Raw genomic sequence first — 16760 nt, 5'->3', positions numbered from 1 at the left:
GTAGAAAGGGCAAACCGCATAGTATGTACCAGGTGCCGCTCCAAACACCTATGAACTATTTTATAAACTCACGTGCATGCATATATACTTGCTCATGATGTATGCCCTGGTCTGGCCCAGAAGTGTGAGTGTTTGGGTACACTATTTTACCCCTCGGAATCCAGTGTCATCATCTATTTAATTACTGAATTATTTAGATCGCCATATTTCCAGTGATTGTCCTCTGGGGCAGCCCAGATCAATGGTAGGTTTCAAAATCAGTGTAGCAAGGATTCAGAATTGGTAATAGAAGTTCTCTTCGATACTTTTTATCTTCTAGTTAAACCTATGTCAATTATAGTTTATATACAGTGTTATGGGGAGGGGCGGGGCAGGGGGGTGATTCTAACACACCAGGATTTAGAGAGCTCGCCCTCAGTGGCAAGGCTACTAAGGGAGAAAGGCAGTCAATACTTGCCTGGCATCATAGTTAGAACTGGGCAGTAGATTTTCATGCCAACCTCTCCACAAAGATATGCAGCATGCATGAATACATGAAACGCGCAAAAAAAACCGACACTTCAATCGCAGATACACAGATATAATTAAGAAAGAGAAGTTTTATTAGGGCAATTTCACTTTATTTTTCCATACAGCAAAGTCAACTACTGCAGTAATAATAAAATAAGCATAAAACAAATTGCAGCCCAAGACAAAATACATAATTTTAAGCAACTACAAGCAGAAAGTAAGTTGTGATTACATAATAGTAAAACCAAGCACACCTGTCCTTTCTGCAGATGAAAGTGGTAAGGTTGCTGATAAGTGCAGCATTCTGACCCAGTGGGGGGGAGGCTGGGTACATGGATTCATTCAAACAAGTGCCCAAGACCACATTTTGCTCTTTTGAGTGCTTCTGAGTTGAAAATTAAAACCATTAAATTTAAACTGTGTATGTTTTTTTCCCCCACCTGCTGAAAGAACAGGATCCTACAACAATTAAAATAACAATCACATAACGACTATAGCTAAGGTGTGCTGTTTGGTTTGCCTGTTTATGATTCAAATTTTGTGACAGTCAATAGTTTTGAAGATTTCGTTTTGTGAACAAGAAACCATTGAAATCGTCAGAAACAGATTTGAATAATATATGTCCTTAGGATAGTTCTCTCTCTTTTTTTTTTTTGCTTTTTTGTTTTTTGTGTTTTTTTTTCTGAAGTTTTAAACATGCAGTAGTTTTGAAAAATGTAAGGAATATTTGATCCATGATTTCACCTTAATGGTTGAAGTACCTGCTATTTTTGGTAATGATCTTCAGGCATATTTGGCCCAATGGAGTTTTTGTCAGTCATGAGATCTTGGAAGGATGGCATATCTTTCCAGCTGAAAAAATCCTGGCAAACTACAAGCTGTCCACAAAAAGCAAAGCAACATGTTCGAGGGGTATGGAGTGCTAACTCTGTGCCACTTTTGCAAGCCATTTTTGCTCAGTCTGTCATTTTATTAGCCTTAACAAAACTCCTTGTAATTATAGACGTTTTTATTCAAAATAAGATCTTACTATTATACAGGTTTCTCTCTTTTGACTATATACAGAAGTGCAAAAAGTCAACCTTCTCTCTAGACGTTCCAACATGTTAAATTGCAGCATAATCAACCCTCAAGAGTTTGCACACACGCTATAATTCTCATTACGTAAACTTTGAGTATTTGGATTATCAACAAAAAGTCCCTTGTTCTATTTATTGATTATGCAGCTTATTTATAACAAGGCCTGATATTCAGGGATTTCAAAAATATTAAACAATACTTTAACATTTGAAATGGATACAGTAGAAAATAAATTTTATTCTAATATCTAGGATCTAGATCTTCTTATAATAACTAATTACAAACAAAATAAATCATCAAAATATTACTCAATTGTCTGCCAGGATTGTTGCAATAGCAACAACTTAACTTTTTTTACTTAGCAATGATTATATATTTATAGGATATCCATATAAAAGATCTTTGTTCTTTTAATGAAAACTAGACAAGAACTAACAATGACTGACATTCTTACACTATAATATTAAATCAGTAAAATATAAATCATTTAGTTAACAATAATACGAATAGTCATATGACACTACATGTAATTCAAAACTGAGTTATGTTATGAAGGAAAACTACTTTAATTTTTTTTTGTATTTTGAAAAATTCATCAGTAAAATCTAATAAAACAATAGTCTATAAACTGAAATGGTATTCAATTGTTAATAGAAAATGAAAATCTAATAAATGTAGGAAATGAAAAACTACATTTCAACAAGAAAAATAAGTACTAGTCTATAATGTAACTAACTACAATAACATGTGAAGTCACCATTACTCTCTTAACACGATTGAAATTACATTGGTATGGGTTCCAACCCGTAATGTAATAATCTAAGGCTTTAATAGATGTACAGTACAATCATTAAAATCAACACATCAGTCTTATATTAAAAAGCATCTCTCTCAAGCATAAAAACTTGCAGTAAACTTGGAAGTATGGAAAGTTCTATAACCGAACCTTCACCTCTCCCATTCCACACTGTGACTACCAGTGACCTGGCCCCTACTTCAGCAATGTTTAGAACTGCTGAACAGAGCAAAATACCCTTTCCTAGCTGCGACATCCAAACCACAAAAAAGGAATTCCTTTGGATGAATCCATTCTTAAAAACTGAGTGCACATCTATTTGTTTTTAATTTTTAAAAGGCTTTCTAAGGCTATAAGCAGTTAATCTGAACAAAACAAACAAAAAAATCACATATAAAATTCACCCATGTACTTAACCCACCCAAGTACTCGGTTAATTAAACATTTCCCATTGTCATATTTTGGCTTATCACGCATCTGATGACAGTGCTGCTTTCTTCTTGTTTAGGGTCACTATTTTGAATGTGACCGTGAGGACACACTTAAGCAGACGTGACACCATTTCTGCAAAGCGTTTATAGTCTTGTGACTTCTGACAGAGGCTATAAGTAGAAGCAAAATAATTTCTTCAAACGTTTTTTGTTATTGTGTCTCAGAAATGGCATATCCCTTTTGAATTACATGTTACACAGTATAGTATGCATAAATATTATCCTACAATGCATTAAAATAATTTTATATATATATCTATTATATATCTCCAGTATGCGTGAGTTTATCTGTATTGAGAGTTTGTGTTGTGCTGTCTATTGTTACTGTAAGGTTAAATTGGCCATTTCTGAGACAGCTTTGGTTTCAAAAGAAAAGAAAAGAAGAATGGTGCCCTTTGACTGATTAGTACTAGCAAATAAGCAACAAAATGTGGCTCTGAAAATAATAACACTGAAGAAATAATACTCTAATTTGATGTACAGTCTATGGCACTTCATGAGAATCCTTAACAACATGGTACTTAAAGCCATGATGTGCTTTAAAAGATACACAGTTGTGGTTTTGCTTGGCACATTCATCTCTGTCAGATCCCTCCCTCACCGTGTCTTACAATCTATTACATTAAAAATATTACTCTTAAACAAAAATGACTGTGCATGCACTCTTTCATCTATAATGGCAATTTTAAATACAAGGTGCACCTTTGTTATTTGTAAACCTTGAAAGAAATAAACTTATTTTTTTAAAAATTATATCTTGGTCTACAGACGTACCAATACATAAGAGAATCATGGTTACACCATAGTCTGTCTTTTCAAGATGGCATGACTATAGAGGAGATTAACTAGGTATGCATTTGTGGATGCATAACTCTGTGCTAGAAAAGAAAGACAATGTTGTTCTTTTAGACAGTAATATCACCTCAGCACGAATTATCAATTAAATTTACAAAGTGTATAGGCAACAGTGTGCAGTGGATTTCCATGTTGTCTTTTCTTCTGGTTAACATGCAAATATGTGGATGTCTTGTGGCTGAGGGATTTTTGTGTGTGTTGCTTGACAATATATACAATATGGCTAATGACCTTGTCCTTTACTCTAACCAAGCACACTGTCCTTTCCTCTTCAGGATGATCTGCAAGGGGGAAAGAAACAATCTGTATTAAAACAAACAATATCTAAAGGCATCTCCCCAAGATGTATTTGCTACGAAAGTGTTCAAGTGTTTTTTAGAGTGTTTGCATGTATCTTTATCTGCATGTAAAAGCAAACCAAAGCACGTCACAAGTGGAAATGAATCTAAATGTGCCGTCCATCTCTATGGGAATGAAGTGAGATACACAGTTCACTGTACTTTGCTCTAAAATTACCCAAGCCAAAACCAAGATAACAAATATGCAATTGCAGAACCGAAGGGCATGGAGTAGTAGAGTCCGTTTTTAACAGAAGCATTGTAGAAGAATTTAAAGCTGTTTTACTTCTCTCCTAATGTTTAGTGAATTTCAAATCTTGTGCTAGGAATTGACCTACAAAATTAAAATCCATGTAACATTAAGTTCTACAAAACAGGGTTCACAAAGTTTGGGTGCGAGATTAGTACATTCTGTGTTCAAAAAAGAAAGAATACTACTTTAAGAGGCTGTATGGCATAATTAAAAGGTTATGAACTTTTTTCTTCTTCAAGCTGAGAAAAATGAGCAGTATTCCTTATGCTCTTATTTAATTAAAGTTTATTAGGTTTTACAATGCCATTATAGTTTAATGAGCCCAATTTTCAATATGATATTTGTCTAGTCCGGGGATGCTTTAGAATGCGACCTTAGGAATAAAATATATCCTCATTTTTTGGAACTAAAAACCAGCTTAAATATTGTAACTCCTCATGAAAATGAGCAATCGTGTTTTCAAATGGACAGAAAGGACACCATGGGTCTGCTGGAGAAGAGGCAAAGACACTGAACTGCTCCTCACCGAGGAACTTACTGTCACTCAGCAACACTTCCCAACTGTGGTGACCTCTAGGGATGAGCGCACAGCTACCTATGGATGTGTGTGCAGAACAGACCCAATGGACGCTAAAAGCTTAAAACGCTTTTGACATGCCACACGGAGAACGCTGAAAGTATACACCACAAAGTTATTTGCTTCTTGCAAAAACACGGTCACTGATCAGAAAAATTAGACCTTTTCCCAGAACTGCATTGAAAAAGCTTAAGAAATGGACAAAAAGACATTTCAATAATAGAGTGAACATTGGCAGCATTTTAAATACCAGACTTCTCAGAAGAAGTGTCATTTCTTTTTCAAATGACTATCAAATTCTGCTTAGAATTACGTATGGTCTTCTAAGTGACTATCTGAACCGGCTAATGTTGATTTGGATGTGGCTGTAATGTGTCAGTGTTTATGTCAGTGTTTAAATAGACTTAACCAAGCGTGATGCCACTGAGTCAATGTCGACACATGGTGCCCCCGTGGGTCTCTGAGACTAACTATTTACAGAGCAGAAAGCCCAGTCTTTCTCCCATGGAGCTGCTGGTGGTTTTGAACATGCAGATCGTAGCCCAATGTGAAACCACTACACCACCAGGGCTCCTGCAAACAGACTTAAAGTCAGGCTCTTTACAATGAGATAACTGTGGAGGGTGAACTGTGGAGGGTGAACAGGGGTTAGCAGGTCAACACACTACTTCCTATGAGCCAAACTTGACCTGCTGCCCCTATCTATAAATAAAATGTTATCGGAACAACAAGCTCATTCACTTACACATTTTTTTTCAGCCTGATTTTATATGGTGCTACAACAGAGTTGAGTAGTTACAATACAAATAATTATAACACATACCTCATGCCCCACATATCCCCAAGTATCTGTATGCACTGGCTCTTTAACAAAAAGGTTGCCAACCACAATCCTCCATTTAGCCTTCAGTCATAGTTTGGTTTGTTAGTCATAGTTGTAAAAGTGTGAGTTGCATATAAATGTTTCATCTACTTTTTGTTGTATTTCTCATATATGCGTCATACAACTTTTATCCTTAAAAAGCTACCATAAACATACAACTATGTCAAACAAAATGCTTGTATGTATTTCTAATAGGAAATGAAAGCAAAAACTATTTTGTCTTAGTACTGTTTTCATTTATGTGCTATTAACAAACTTACCAAAACTTAATGTGATAATATTTTTCATAAACCATCCAAAAAAAGGTGTGAACTACATATACATATTCTATCTATTTGGGGGGAGATATTTTTCATAAATATATCATATAACTGCTATCCACAAAAGGTTACCATAAAGACAAAACTATATCTTATACAATTAACTTACTGTTTAGTGATGAAATTTCTACATCTGGGTAACATACTTGTGGCTAGTCAGATGTTCGGCAGATATTATGGGTATCTATCAAACAAAAAATTATTTAATGAATGATTCATGCAAGCAAGCCAACTACTAAGAGATGAAAACATTTTAAGATTCAATTTTCAACAAAAAGTAAAACAGCTGTGAGGCGATAGTACTTATCTAGTCAACATAATAGTACGTTATTATCAACTTGCCGAAGTAGCAATTTGAAAAAATGTGTTACGTACGCTTCTATAAATGTTACCACATTTGAGGAAGTAAGAGAAGTTCAACTACCAAAAATTCATGCAGAGCAATAATTAAAAGAAGTCCTTTTTGTTGGCCTACACACATACACACTCACACACCTGTGGTTTCAGTTAGTTAGTAATCCAAAAATAAGGGTAGGCCTGTCTTGTCTATTTTTGCAACTCATTTCTAACAAGTCCATTCAACTTACTGTGCCTTTTTCCCCACAAATAAAAAATACCAGGCAAAAATTTAAAAGGAGTAACTCCAAAGAGCTATGTAAGAGCATAAGGTACTGGCAAATATATATATGTAAATATATATATTTCTGAGTTCTGATTGCAAAATTCATTGTTTTTTAAAAGGGCAAGAGAATTAGCGAACATGTGAGAAACTGTACTAAGCAATGAAAATCAACATGACTTATTCCAAGAGTTCCAGAAGCCAAGAACTTCACATCTGTAGCCTGATTCTCCTCAGCCCCCAAATGATGGCGGCGTGCTCACAGGCAGGAGCAGCAAGCTTGATGGAGGTGACTGGAGGAGGAGGAACACGGGTTTTAACACTAGCAGTCCAATTTCAGGCTAGCGGCCTTGGGCAAAGTACGTAACCACACTCTACTTAAGCATCTTCCTCTACAAAATGGCGCTGCTGGAATTTCAGCAATGTTAATGGGGGAATAACGAAATCACTTGCGCAAGGGCATTTGTTTGTTTCAGTTTAGAAGTCCTAGGCGAACTCAACATACCCCACTCCTCACTGGAGTGTACATTAGCATGTCCCTATTTTATTCACCTCCCTCAGCTGACACCTTTACACAATTTTACAGCATTGGCAAGTGGCACGGAAATGTGCTCCAAGCATAATGAAGCTTCTCATACCATGTTTCCTGCTGCTGCAGGACAGGATGCTGCACCCAACAGTGTAGAAGCATCAAGGATGGGGCTGTCGAAACATACCAAGGGCCTTCAACACCAATCGATGCAGATGGAGGGCCAGCTATAAACTTCTGCATGCATGCAGGCTGCATTGGTAGCATCAGCTATTTCCAGCATTGCTAATGTACCGTAGGCATATACATTTGTATGCATATGTAGATATAATATATGTGTGTGTGTATATATATATATATCCATTCCCTTTTCCTTTTGGTTATAAAACAGTACGAAGACCCAAGATTATGCATGAAATGGTCACAGCACAATGCGAGAAGTAAAGTGTCCCTCACAACCCAGATGGCCAAGGGCATGTTGAAATTTGCTTTGCTATAGTTCTGCTTACACCAGCAATTCTACAGTCATACATGGTACACAAAAGAGAGTTCAGCTTCATTGATCTGCACCATAAATGGATTGCATGGAATCCATTAGGAAATTTCTGCTGTAGATTACTTACTAACATGCCACATATGCATGAGCTAGCATTCTTGTAAATGAGTTGGATGTTTTAGCGTAAATCCACGGCTATTTTGACAAGCTTCTGTAAAACTAATGATTCTCTGCCAAGAGATATTTAAAGCTTGTTGGAAACTTTAAAATAAATGCATTTTACATACTGCTTTTGAAAATTGCTAAGAGCTACAGTAAGTGCTTCCTATTTTTGTTGACATTACTTGGCATGTTGCAGCCACCAAGGTAGCTCCTTCATTCGGACCAATGGCTACGAACATAAACGGCTTTTAATCGGTCTTCTCTTTCCCAGGGACAAACTCTTAATTCCTTGCTGATACTGGCTCTCTGCAGTTGCAGTTGGCTATATTTTCCTTAACCAGTGTGTTATCGGAAATGAGGTTTGGCTCTAAATTTTGTCGTACTATATTACCCCTATGGAACTTTGGTTTCATAATAACCACATCTACAGTCAAGCCAAAAATCCACTTGCATACACCAATAACTCTGATTTAGCCAGTAGCTTTCTGAAACTTATTTTAAATAAACACTAGCTGAATCAAGGTTAATCTTTAAATTTTAAATATTTTAAATTAACATTTAAATTTTTTAAATAGTCTTATATACTAAGAAGTTTAAATTTCTGACCCAGATTCCTTTCAAAAGTTTCTTGCATCACAGGTACCCTGTAAAACTTTATGGAATATAGAGTGACTGTCAATCGACCATATTTGATTTATTTTCATTTTTTTTTCTCTTAAAGTTTGAAACTTTTATTTAGGGTAATTCTAGGAATAAGAGCACTGAGTATTTTTTTCACGTAAGGAATTAAGCATCGAACCTTGAAGGTGCTGTACAAAGCTTCATTTTGAATATGCAATATGCTTATCAAATAAGCAAAGCTATTACAATATTAAACAAGGAACTCTATTTACAAGAGTGGTCATCTGTGGCATTTGTAATCAATTCAAATATTTTTCATCTCACTAAGATTTTTAGTGAGAACTGAAACATTTTTAAACCAATTTTTTACTTTTAATACAAATCTAAAGATTGCCTACATTTTTTATCTGTCAAAATACCTACATGGTTGGTTGAGACAAAATGAGAATTGCTTGTGTAAATATCATTTTAGTAGCTTCAGAAATAGAGCTGCGACAACTCTGGAGCACTTCTAATGGCATCAAAAGCATTCTGCTGCTCGTCATAGAAAGAATGTGTAGGCCAACAAGAGGTATCTTTGAACCCCATGCTTATTAAAGCACCCTCCACAGCCCTCACGGACAGTCGATTCCCACTGACCTCAATGGGCAAGCCATGTGGGTAAGGGCTGTTGGATTGAGTCCTATTAGAATTGGTTTTTAAGAAACAAAGCTGTAAATTAGCAAACCTGGTTGGCTGTGGCTGTTGCAGCGAAGGGAACACTTGTGGCAGATGTTGTTGCTGCGGACACAGTGGCTGGCGTAGCACCGTGCACCATGGGAACTTTCGGAGGGAAAATCATATAAGCAAACATACAGAAGAGTGCAGCAATATGGAAACCATGGCAACATGGAGTAGATAATTGGGCATGGTATTTATCACAGCAGTAAGCCATGTGACGGGCATCATCACCAGCGAGTGACATGCAATCGCAGCGCAAAGCAGGACAACATTCCAAGGAAAGAAAGGGAGAGGGGATGAAAGAAGGAAAAAAAAGGGGAGGGAAAAAAGCTTGTTACCATCAAATCAAGAAAATTTACACAAACAGGCTTAATTTGCTAAGTCAAAACAAGAATTTTATATAGTGCTAAAAGTCAAACATTAAAAATCTAAGTCAAAATACAGTTATCCATTTATTCATATACATACAGTTATCCATTTGAAAGTCTGTTTTCTTATTTACGGTTGTTAAAAAGTATAGTTTATCACTTTACGAGATAGCTTGTTTTGTTTTGTTTTTTACACACCAGAACTCATAGTCCAATCAAAATCCACCAAAGGTGACAAAAGGAAACTGTTGTGTAAAGAAAACCTTTATGTGAGTCCGTGTCAATTAAATAGGAAATGGCATTTAATTGACAGGTGTTAGTAAAAGGGAAATGGACTTGCCCAATAGATACACGTTAAACTTCGCAGTGGATTTTGAGGGGCTGTGAGGTGCACCACAGGTTTAAGATAATCAAGAAACAAAGCTTGCACCTACCAACACTTGTAGCGGGTGTCATGCACAATATTGAGCCTGCCCATCATGCAGTGCAACAGGAAGGTGGATTGGAAAAGGGAAGAGAATTAAAACATCCCATCACACGTGTAATTAGGAAATTCATTTGAACAAAGAAGAAAAATTGTTATTATGGGAAACAGTGGCATGTAACTGTCAGCACAATCAATTCATACAATAGCACAGTGATCAATCAGAACTGGTCTCCAGTGAAGAATACAAGCTGGCTTAACTGTGTGCTGGTACACTTTGTTTCTCTTAATTGCTGCGTACAAGTAAAATTAAGGGGACGGGGGTGGGGTGTTTACACCCTCTTCATTCTTTTAACAAATAATATTGTAGGTTGCTTTTATTTCAATCTGGTTACTACCCCACTGGCTGCTTTGTTCTTGGGCTTTAACATGGGGGTATAGTCACATTTTCTTTAGATTAATTGCATGCTAAGTAATTAGCGAGATGATTTGTTAAGCTTCTACCTATATATTTGAACATAAGCCTAGTTTTTCAGCACATTTTTAATGCAGTTTTTGTGGTAAAATTGGGTGCCTCAGCAGAGATTCCTGTCTGTACTGTACTGTACAGTACATTACTGTACTGTAAATACCTCAATGCGAAAACCTGACTTAACAAGATAATCAAGCCTAAAAGCACTCACTTCCAATCCCTTGGTTTTCTTTTCCTATTCATTGTAATGGTGACTGAATGGATGTGCGTGTGGTAGTGGTCATCTTTGGGTGAGGGCAGGGACACCAAGCAACACTGTACTAGGCATAGAAAAAGAGCAACACCTCTGCCTATTCCTAAATTAGGCGTTGAAATGTCGGGAACAAATTCTGAGGGCTAATTTCTAGGGCTCAGACTGATAGCCATTGTGGGTATCTGGGAAAGCAGGCTGGTGTTCATTTCGGGAATTCGCCACCCAGGGATTCTTGAAGAAGGAAATGTTCTACAAAAGCTTGCCAGAATGTTTGCTAATTAGACTTTAATGAAACACTGAGTGGGAGATAATAAAGTTACACAGAACACATATGAGGTGTTAGCAATAATGTACACATTTTTTCCACTATGATAAGTAACAAGAAGTATTAAATCTGTGACAGTAGCTACTGCTTACTTTGGCATATGGACATCATTGGAAAATCCAATTTGTTTTTCCAAGTATAGAACATTTTCCCATATGCTGAACTACTGTTCGTTCTAAGAGATTAAAATTTATACTTGTAGATTTTTTAAAATCCAATATTCTTTATTTCTATTTAAATCTCACACAGCCTATATAAAAACACTAGCAGCATCTGGAATGAACATTTGTTAGAAAAGTATCTGCCAATTGGGTCTTGTCAGTAATGACTCTGCAAAACAATGGGGCCATTGAGAAACAGGATTACTTCATGGGCCTGTCTCTAACAGCTGCAATTAGTCTGTTATCACAATTAGCACACTGATCTGTGATTAAACTGGTTAATGGAACTAGGGCGGCAGCCTCAAAGAGGGAGTAATACTATATCTACAGGCACTGTTTAGTGCGCTTGAAGAGCTATGTCATTTGCTACTACTACTGAGTCAAAGACCTTGAGAAAGACAAGAGCAACAAACTAGTAACAACACAAAGAAGTTAGCTGGAGACAGTAGAGCAGGCAAAATTTAATACTGGGTGTGATCCTATGAAGTCATGATCTCTCTCATGTTAGGGTGGTAGGTTTGGGGAAGACAGGATGCAAGGATAAATTTTAAAACGTGGTATTCAAAGGATGGGAAAGCTAATTGAACTATGGTACAGATTATATGCCTTCAATATTTTATTGTTAAAAGAACACCGCTGACACTGTTGGGTAGGCGTGGGACTGCCTAACAGGAAGGCTGATGGCTCCAACCCACTAGCCACAATGGCAATGGGTTTGAGCTTTTTGCGTTGGTGCCTCATTGGCTTAAGCACTATGTGCCTCATTGGCTTAAGCACAAAACTATTGGTTTGAACCCACAGCAGCTCCATGTGAGAAATATGAGGTTGGCTGATTCCTTAAAGATTTACAGCTTTGGAAATCCCATGGGGGCGGTTATACGTGGTCTTACAAAGCTACTATGAGTTGGAAGCACTCAAAGACAGTGGATTATTATTATGTTATACCTTTGCCTATTGTATTTCATCTCATGCATAATTAAGCCCGCACATGCTGAAAATGAGTTAACCTACACTACCCTTCCTAAAACTCTAAAGCATTTATGATTTGTATTTTAGTTTGAGTTATCTTTCTCACTAACATTATAACCAATGCACACAGTTTTGAAAGGGATTTGCAGCAAAGAAATATAAGGCAGCAATGGAAATACTAGCCAGGGTGCAACAACTCACAAATATGAAGACGTAATGCTGTAGGACCCACTTACCAAAAAGCAAAATTCACTTTTGAAATGACCATAAAATACATGTTTACTTCGAATGGGTTGATTTACTGATAACTATACACAAATAGCCAATATAACTTTTCCTTCAATTTTCAGCTCAAGGAAAATTTTAACCGAATGTGCTCATCAGCTTCAAATTTCTCCTACAAAGACATCTGCAAAGAAGGGTGGCATGTTTCTGAAGACTGAGTTTCTTTAATTACATGACTTTTAAAATTAAATGCTATAATCGATCTCTTGTATAAAGCTGCAGGAAAAAACAACTAGCCTGGTGATTTTAAAAATGAGATGTATGCATGATTAAAAACTACTTCCGGAAATGGAAGATGTAGGAGAGAGTGACAATTACGGAGATTTGGTAGAAGGTTAGGCTTTAGATGCAATTCAGACCTGTGTAGGTTTACTAAATGGAAGAACAATAATGCTGATTTAGGGTCTTTAAAACAATAATTTATATCATTCTAGAGCTAAAAATTCATGATCAGTTGAATTTCTCCCAAATATGATTTCATGAAAATAGCCACTTCATAAAATGGATTCCTGTTTCTATTCAAACTTTTCCATTAAGAAAGGAGTAACACTTGCAGAGCACTTACTACATTCCAGGCAGTATTTTAAACTCTTAGATCTGTAAAAGTACTTTCATGGAATATGTTACCAATGTTATGTTTAAAGGTCATGTAAACAAAATTCTGCGTAAACATATATATATGTTTACAGGCCTCCACTCCCTCCAAACCCTCCAGAAATAAACACAAATTATAGGAAGAATATAATTCATGAAAGCGTGAGATTTCAAACTCAACTCTGAGTTTTCGTGACTGATTGATAGTCAGTCTTCTGTTGGCTGCCTTCCTGTCAGCTCTGACTCGGCCTACTCCATGCACAAATGCATTAAACTGTGGCGATCCATGGGGTTTTCATTGTCTGATTGTTCAAAAGTGGGTGGTTAGGGCTTTTTTCCAAGCTTGTTTTTGTCTGAAAGCACAAGCTTCAGATGAAATATGGAGTGGGGACTGCTTTAGAACTGCACTGTCCGGGAACTGAACCTCGGTCTCTGGCATGGAAGGTGAACTCTTCCACTGCCCACCCCTTCTGCACCCCAGTCACAGTACTAGGTCTCCATTAACCTTGTTCACTAATGTTACAGATTTTAAAAAATGACAAGATAGTTGCATGCTATCTCTGTTTTTCCCTCTTTCTGTAAAAATAAGCCCTTCTCCCTGCCAGCGCTTTAAACAATGTCGTGGCCTTTTGTTTATTTCTAATAGAGTTGTAATGTAAGCCAAAGCTGAAAATGCTTAAAGCAAACTTATAATTAGGTCTTTAGAAATCTGAAGTCTAAACTGATGGAGAGTAAAATGCTAGGGGGGAAGGAGAGAGATGTGTTTCTGAGGACAGGTAGACAGACAAGGTGTTGGAAAAAGATTCCCCAAGACTATGAAATCATGGGCACTCTGCAGGCTCATTAATAATTGGGGCACTTAACCCTTTACTTAAGCACTTATGTTGCATATATCGAGGCAAATATACTGGGCCTCTCCAGGCCCCAAAGTACTTACTGGCAAAGTGGGGATACAAATGCCAGCCTTTGGGAGTTGTGAGAAAAAATGACAAAACATATAGAAAGCCTCCAGGGCGACATGGTACACATCAAGCAATGAAAGATACTTCTTTTAACAAATGACTTCTACATTCTTTCCAGTCTTAAGATAGCCTTTATACCTCCCAAATTAATATAATGTGGCCAGATGGGATGCTCTGATCTTATTATATGTATATGTTCTGATCGCATCTTCCCCATTATTTGACTATAAAATAACCTCTAAGTCAGGAAAATCAAGTTCCTTTTCTCCCATGTATTACATATATGAATTTATGGCAGGATGGGTTGGTTTCCTTTCATTCTACAAAAGTTTTACAAACAGTTTAGTAAAAAATCAATATAAACTAGCTTTCCTAATTTAAAAATAGGTACAGTTTACATGTACACATTTAAATAGCTAGACTATCTGGGACAGAGATCAGAAGATAGGCCAACAGAAGAGCCAGATGCACAACCAACCCTAACAGGCCTCAGTCACAGGCCTGTGCTGTCAGCGGAGTTCCTTGCAGATGGTGTGCAGGGCCTGGCAGGCTCAACAAGCCAAGCTTAAATTCTTCTGAGGAAACAAAAGACTGAAGCTACATTGACCAGCCCCATTAGACTATGTTCCCCAGTGCCTCCCATACCCCGCAGCTCCCAATTTATTTCTCCCTTCTCTTGTTTATGCTGCCTGCCTGGCCCTTGAGGCATAGAGCTTATACTCCCTACATCAGATGTCTGCGCTTTCTAGCCGTTTGACAAAGTGGGTTGGCAGATGTAGAGGCGGGATATCCATTTTAATCTTCTAATGTCAGTGGGTCCAGTTTTGTTGTACACAGGCACATCCTATGTAACAACAAAAATATTTTTAATCACAGATATAGTACCTGCGTCTAGTGATATGACTGAGAAGGTCGATCTTCAGTTTAAACGCCTTAGATTTACTTAAATAATATATGGAAAAGGATATATGTGCCCCTGTTTGTTCTTTGTTTTGTTTGTTAAATAAAGAAGCTACTGTCTAAAATAGCAATTTTGAATCCACTAAACTGGCAAAAATAATTTTTAATTTCTACAAAAAGAGTACGGTAGGCATCTGTAGTCTTTTGAAACTTTGCCTAGTGATCTAACTATAGAAAAAGAGATGGCTATATGTTGGAAACATGATAAAAAAGCAAAAAAAGCTTAATTTCTGAAAAACTATCAATGTTTTCCAAGACATTTTTTAAAAAAATAAAGAAATATGTGGATTTTTCACTTAGAAAACAAATAATTCACTAACAGAGCAAATTGGTTTAATTTTTTGTCTGATATGGGCACGTTATAACTCAAAATTATTGCAAGATATGAATACAAGTATTTTCACTCGATTATTTCAGTTATTCTGATTAGTGGACCATCCTGGTTGTTCAAATGTTACCATATTTTTCATATATGGATAGCCAATTTTGAAAAGTCTTAGCAGAAAAATGTAAGCTTCTGTTCCTGATTTAAAATTAAATGTTATGAAAAGTAGCTCATAAGATATTCACTTTATTTGTAGTGAATAATCTCAAAATGGTATATAATACAGTGACAGAAATAGGAATTTTGGCAAAACCACCTAGTTATTAACTTATTAATTGAATTAATGAAAATGCAACTTATTTATTACATACATCTCTGAATGAAGCTATGTTTTAAATGCAGATTATTTAACAATGCCTTTCATGTTTTTGGTTAGTTGAATTCCAGATTATAAGAAAATAAATCTGAAATAAAATCAGAGTGAGAAAAAATTGTAAATTTCTAGGTTTGACTGACTGGTTTAATTTCTTTCTTTTTTTTTCAATTCTAAATCCTTGTGAATAATAGGAGAGTATATTTACATGACTAGGTTGGAATAAACTGAAACTACAAAGTTAGTAATTTGATAGTAAATTTAAAGAGATCTGGACACTTGGGCCAAATTCTATTTTAATTGAGCAGCAATAAAAGTTTAGGTAACGTGCTGATTGGTGCCAATCAAAGCACATTTTAGAAGCTCAAGAACACAGTCAGTTCTTCATTCTCCACTTTAAAACCAAAAAGCTGAAAAATGAAAAGTTAAACTGAAAATGTCTTTTGATATATTTCAAATCAACTTTATGGAATCATGAAGGCAAAGGGGTCTTACAGCGGGTAAAGAATCATAAAATAGCTTGACAGACATATAACAGTGTTTGAGGAAAGAGGGAAAAAAAGAGAAGTATATTTCAATTCCAAATTACACAAACAAAAATAAATATTTAAAAACACTACCGATTCCTTCATCCATGTCATTAGTTTAAAAATGCTAAGCTTTTTAGGAAAACCATTTGAGATACTTCAGAAATATATCCATGGTTGACCACCTTACCTTAGAGATTTTATTTACAACTGAATGTTAACTGGAGGGGCGTGGCTTATCTGCACTACCAAATAGAGCACTACCTGGACTATCAGGTTCACTTACTAATGAGCACAAACTTCTTACCTGGTGGGAGAAATGCTGTATGCTGTTGTAACTGCATGTTGGCTAGAGCCTGTTGGTATTGGAAAATACCAGTGTTAAAGACTGCGGTGGCACCGTTGGTTTTTTCAAGAGCAGGCCTCTTTGGTAATGGGGGAAGAACAGCTTGAGGAATTCCCTGTTCAGTGAAGGAGTATAAAAACAAACACCAGTAAAAAGAGAAAAAGAA

General features: G+C 36.4%; 1 protein-coding gene across 8 annotated transcripts in view; it reads right to left on the bottom strand.

Moving 5' to 3' along the window:
* Positions 1–581: 581 nt before the first annotated feature.
* Positions 582–16760, bottom strand: part of MBNL1 (muscleblind like splicing regulator 1) — a 152544-nt gene continuing 136365 nt past the window's right edge. For 4 of the 8 annotated variants that reach the window (XM_004709027.2, XM_004709029.2, XM_045297766.1 and 1 more), the window contains 5 exons: positions 16556–16709; positions 10053–10088; positions 9258–9352; positions 6213–6287; positions 582–4013 (listed from right to left, as the gene is read on the bottom strand). In XM_004709027.2, the coding sequence (XP_004709084.1) occupies positions 6231–6287; positions 9258–9352; positions 10053–10088; positions 16556–16709 (342 nt within the window). In that variant the 3' untranslated portion in view covers positions 582–4013; positions 6213–6230. The remainder of the gene's footprint in view (positions 4014–6212; positions 6288–9257; positions 9353–10052; positions 10089–16555; positions 16710–16760) is intronic. The other 4 variants (XM_004709028.2, XM_004709034.3, XM_045297764.1 and 1 more) reach the window with 3 other exon arrangements.

The sequence above is a fragment of the Echinops telfairi genome, unplaced genomic scaffold, assembly GCF_000313985.2.
Source record: "Echinops telfairi isolate 266 unplaced genomic scaffold, ASM31398v2 ScPeMD7_7421;HRSCAF=8459, whole genome shotgun sequence".
NCBI classification, from domain to species: domain Eukaryota; kingdom Metazoa; phylum Chordata; class Mammalia; order Afrosoricida; family Tenrecidae; genus Echinops; species Echinops telfairi.
Note: the sequence above shows the minus strand (reverse complement) of the source record. Positions and strands in the feature narration are given on the sequence as shown.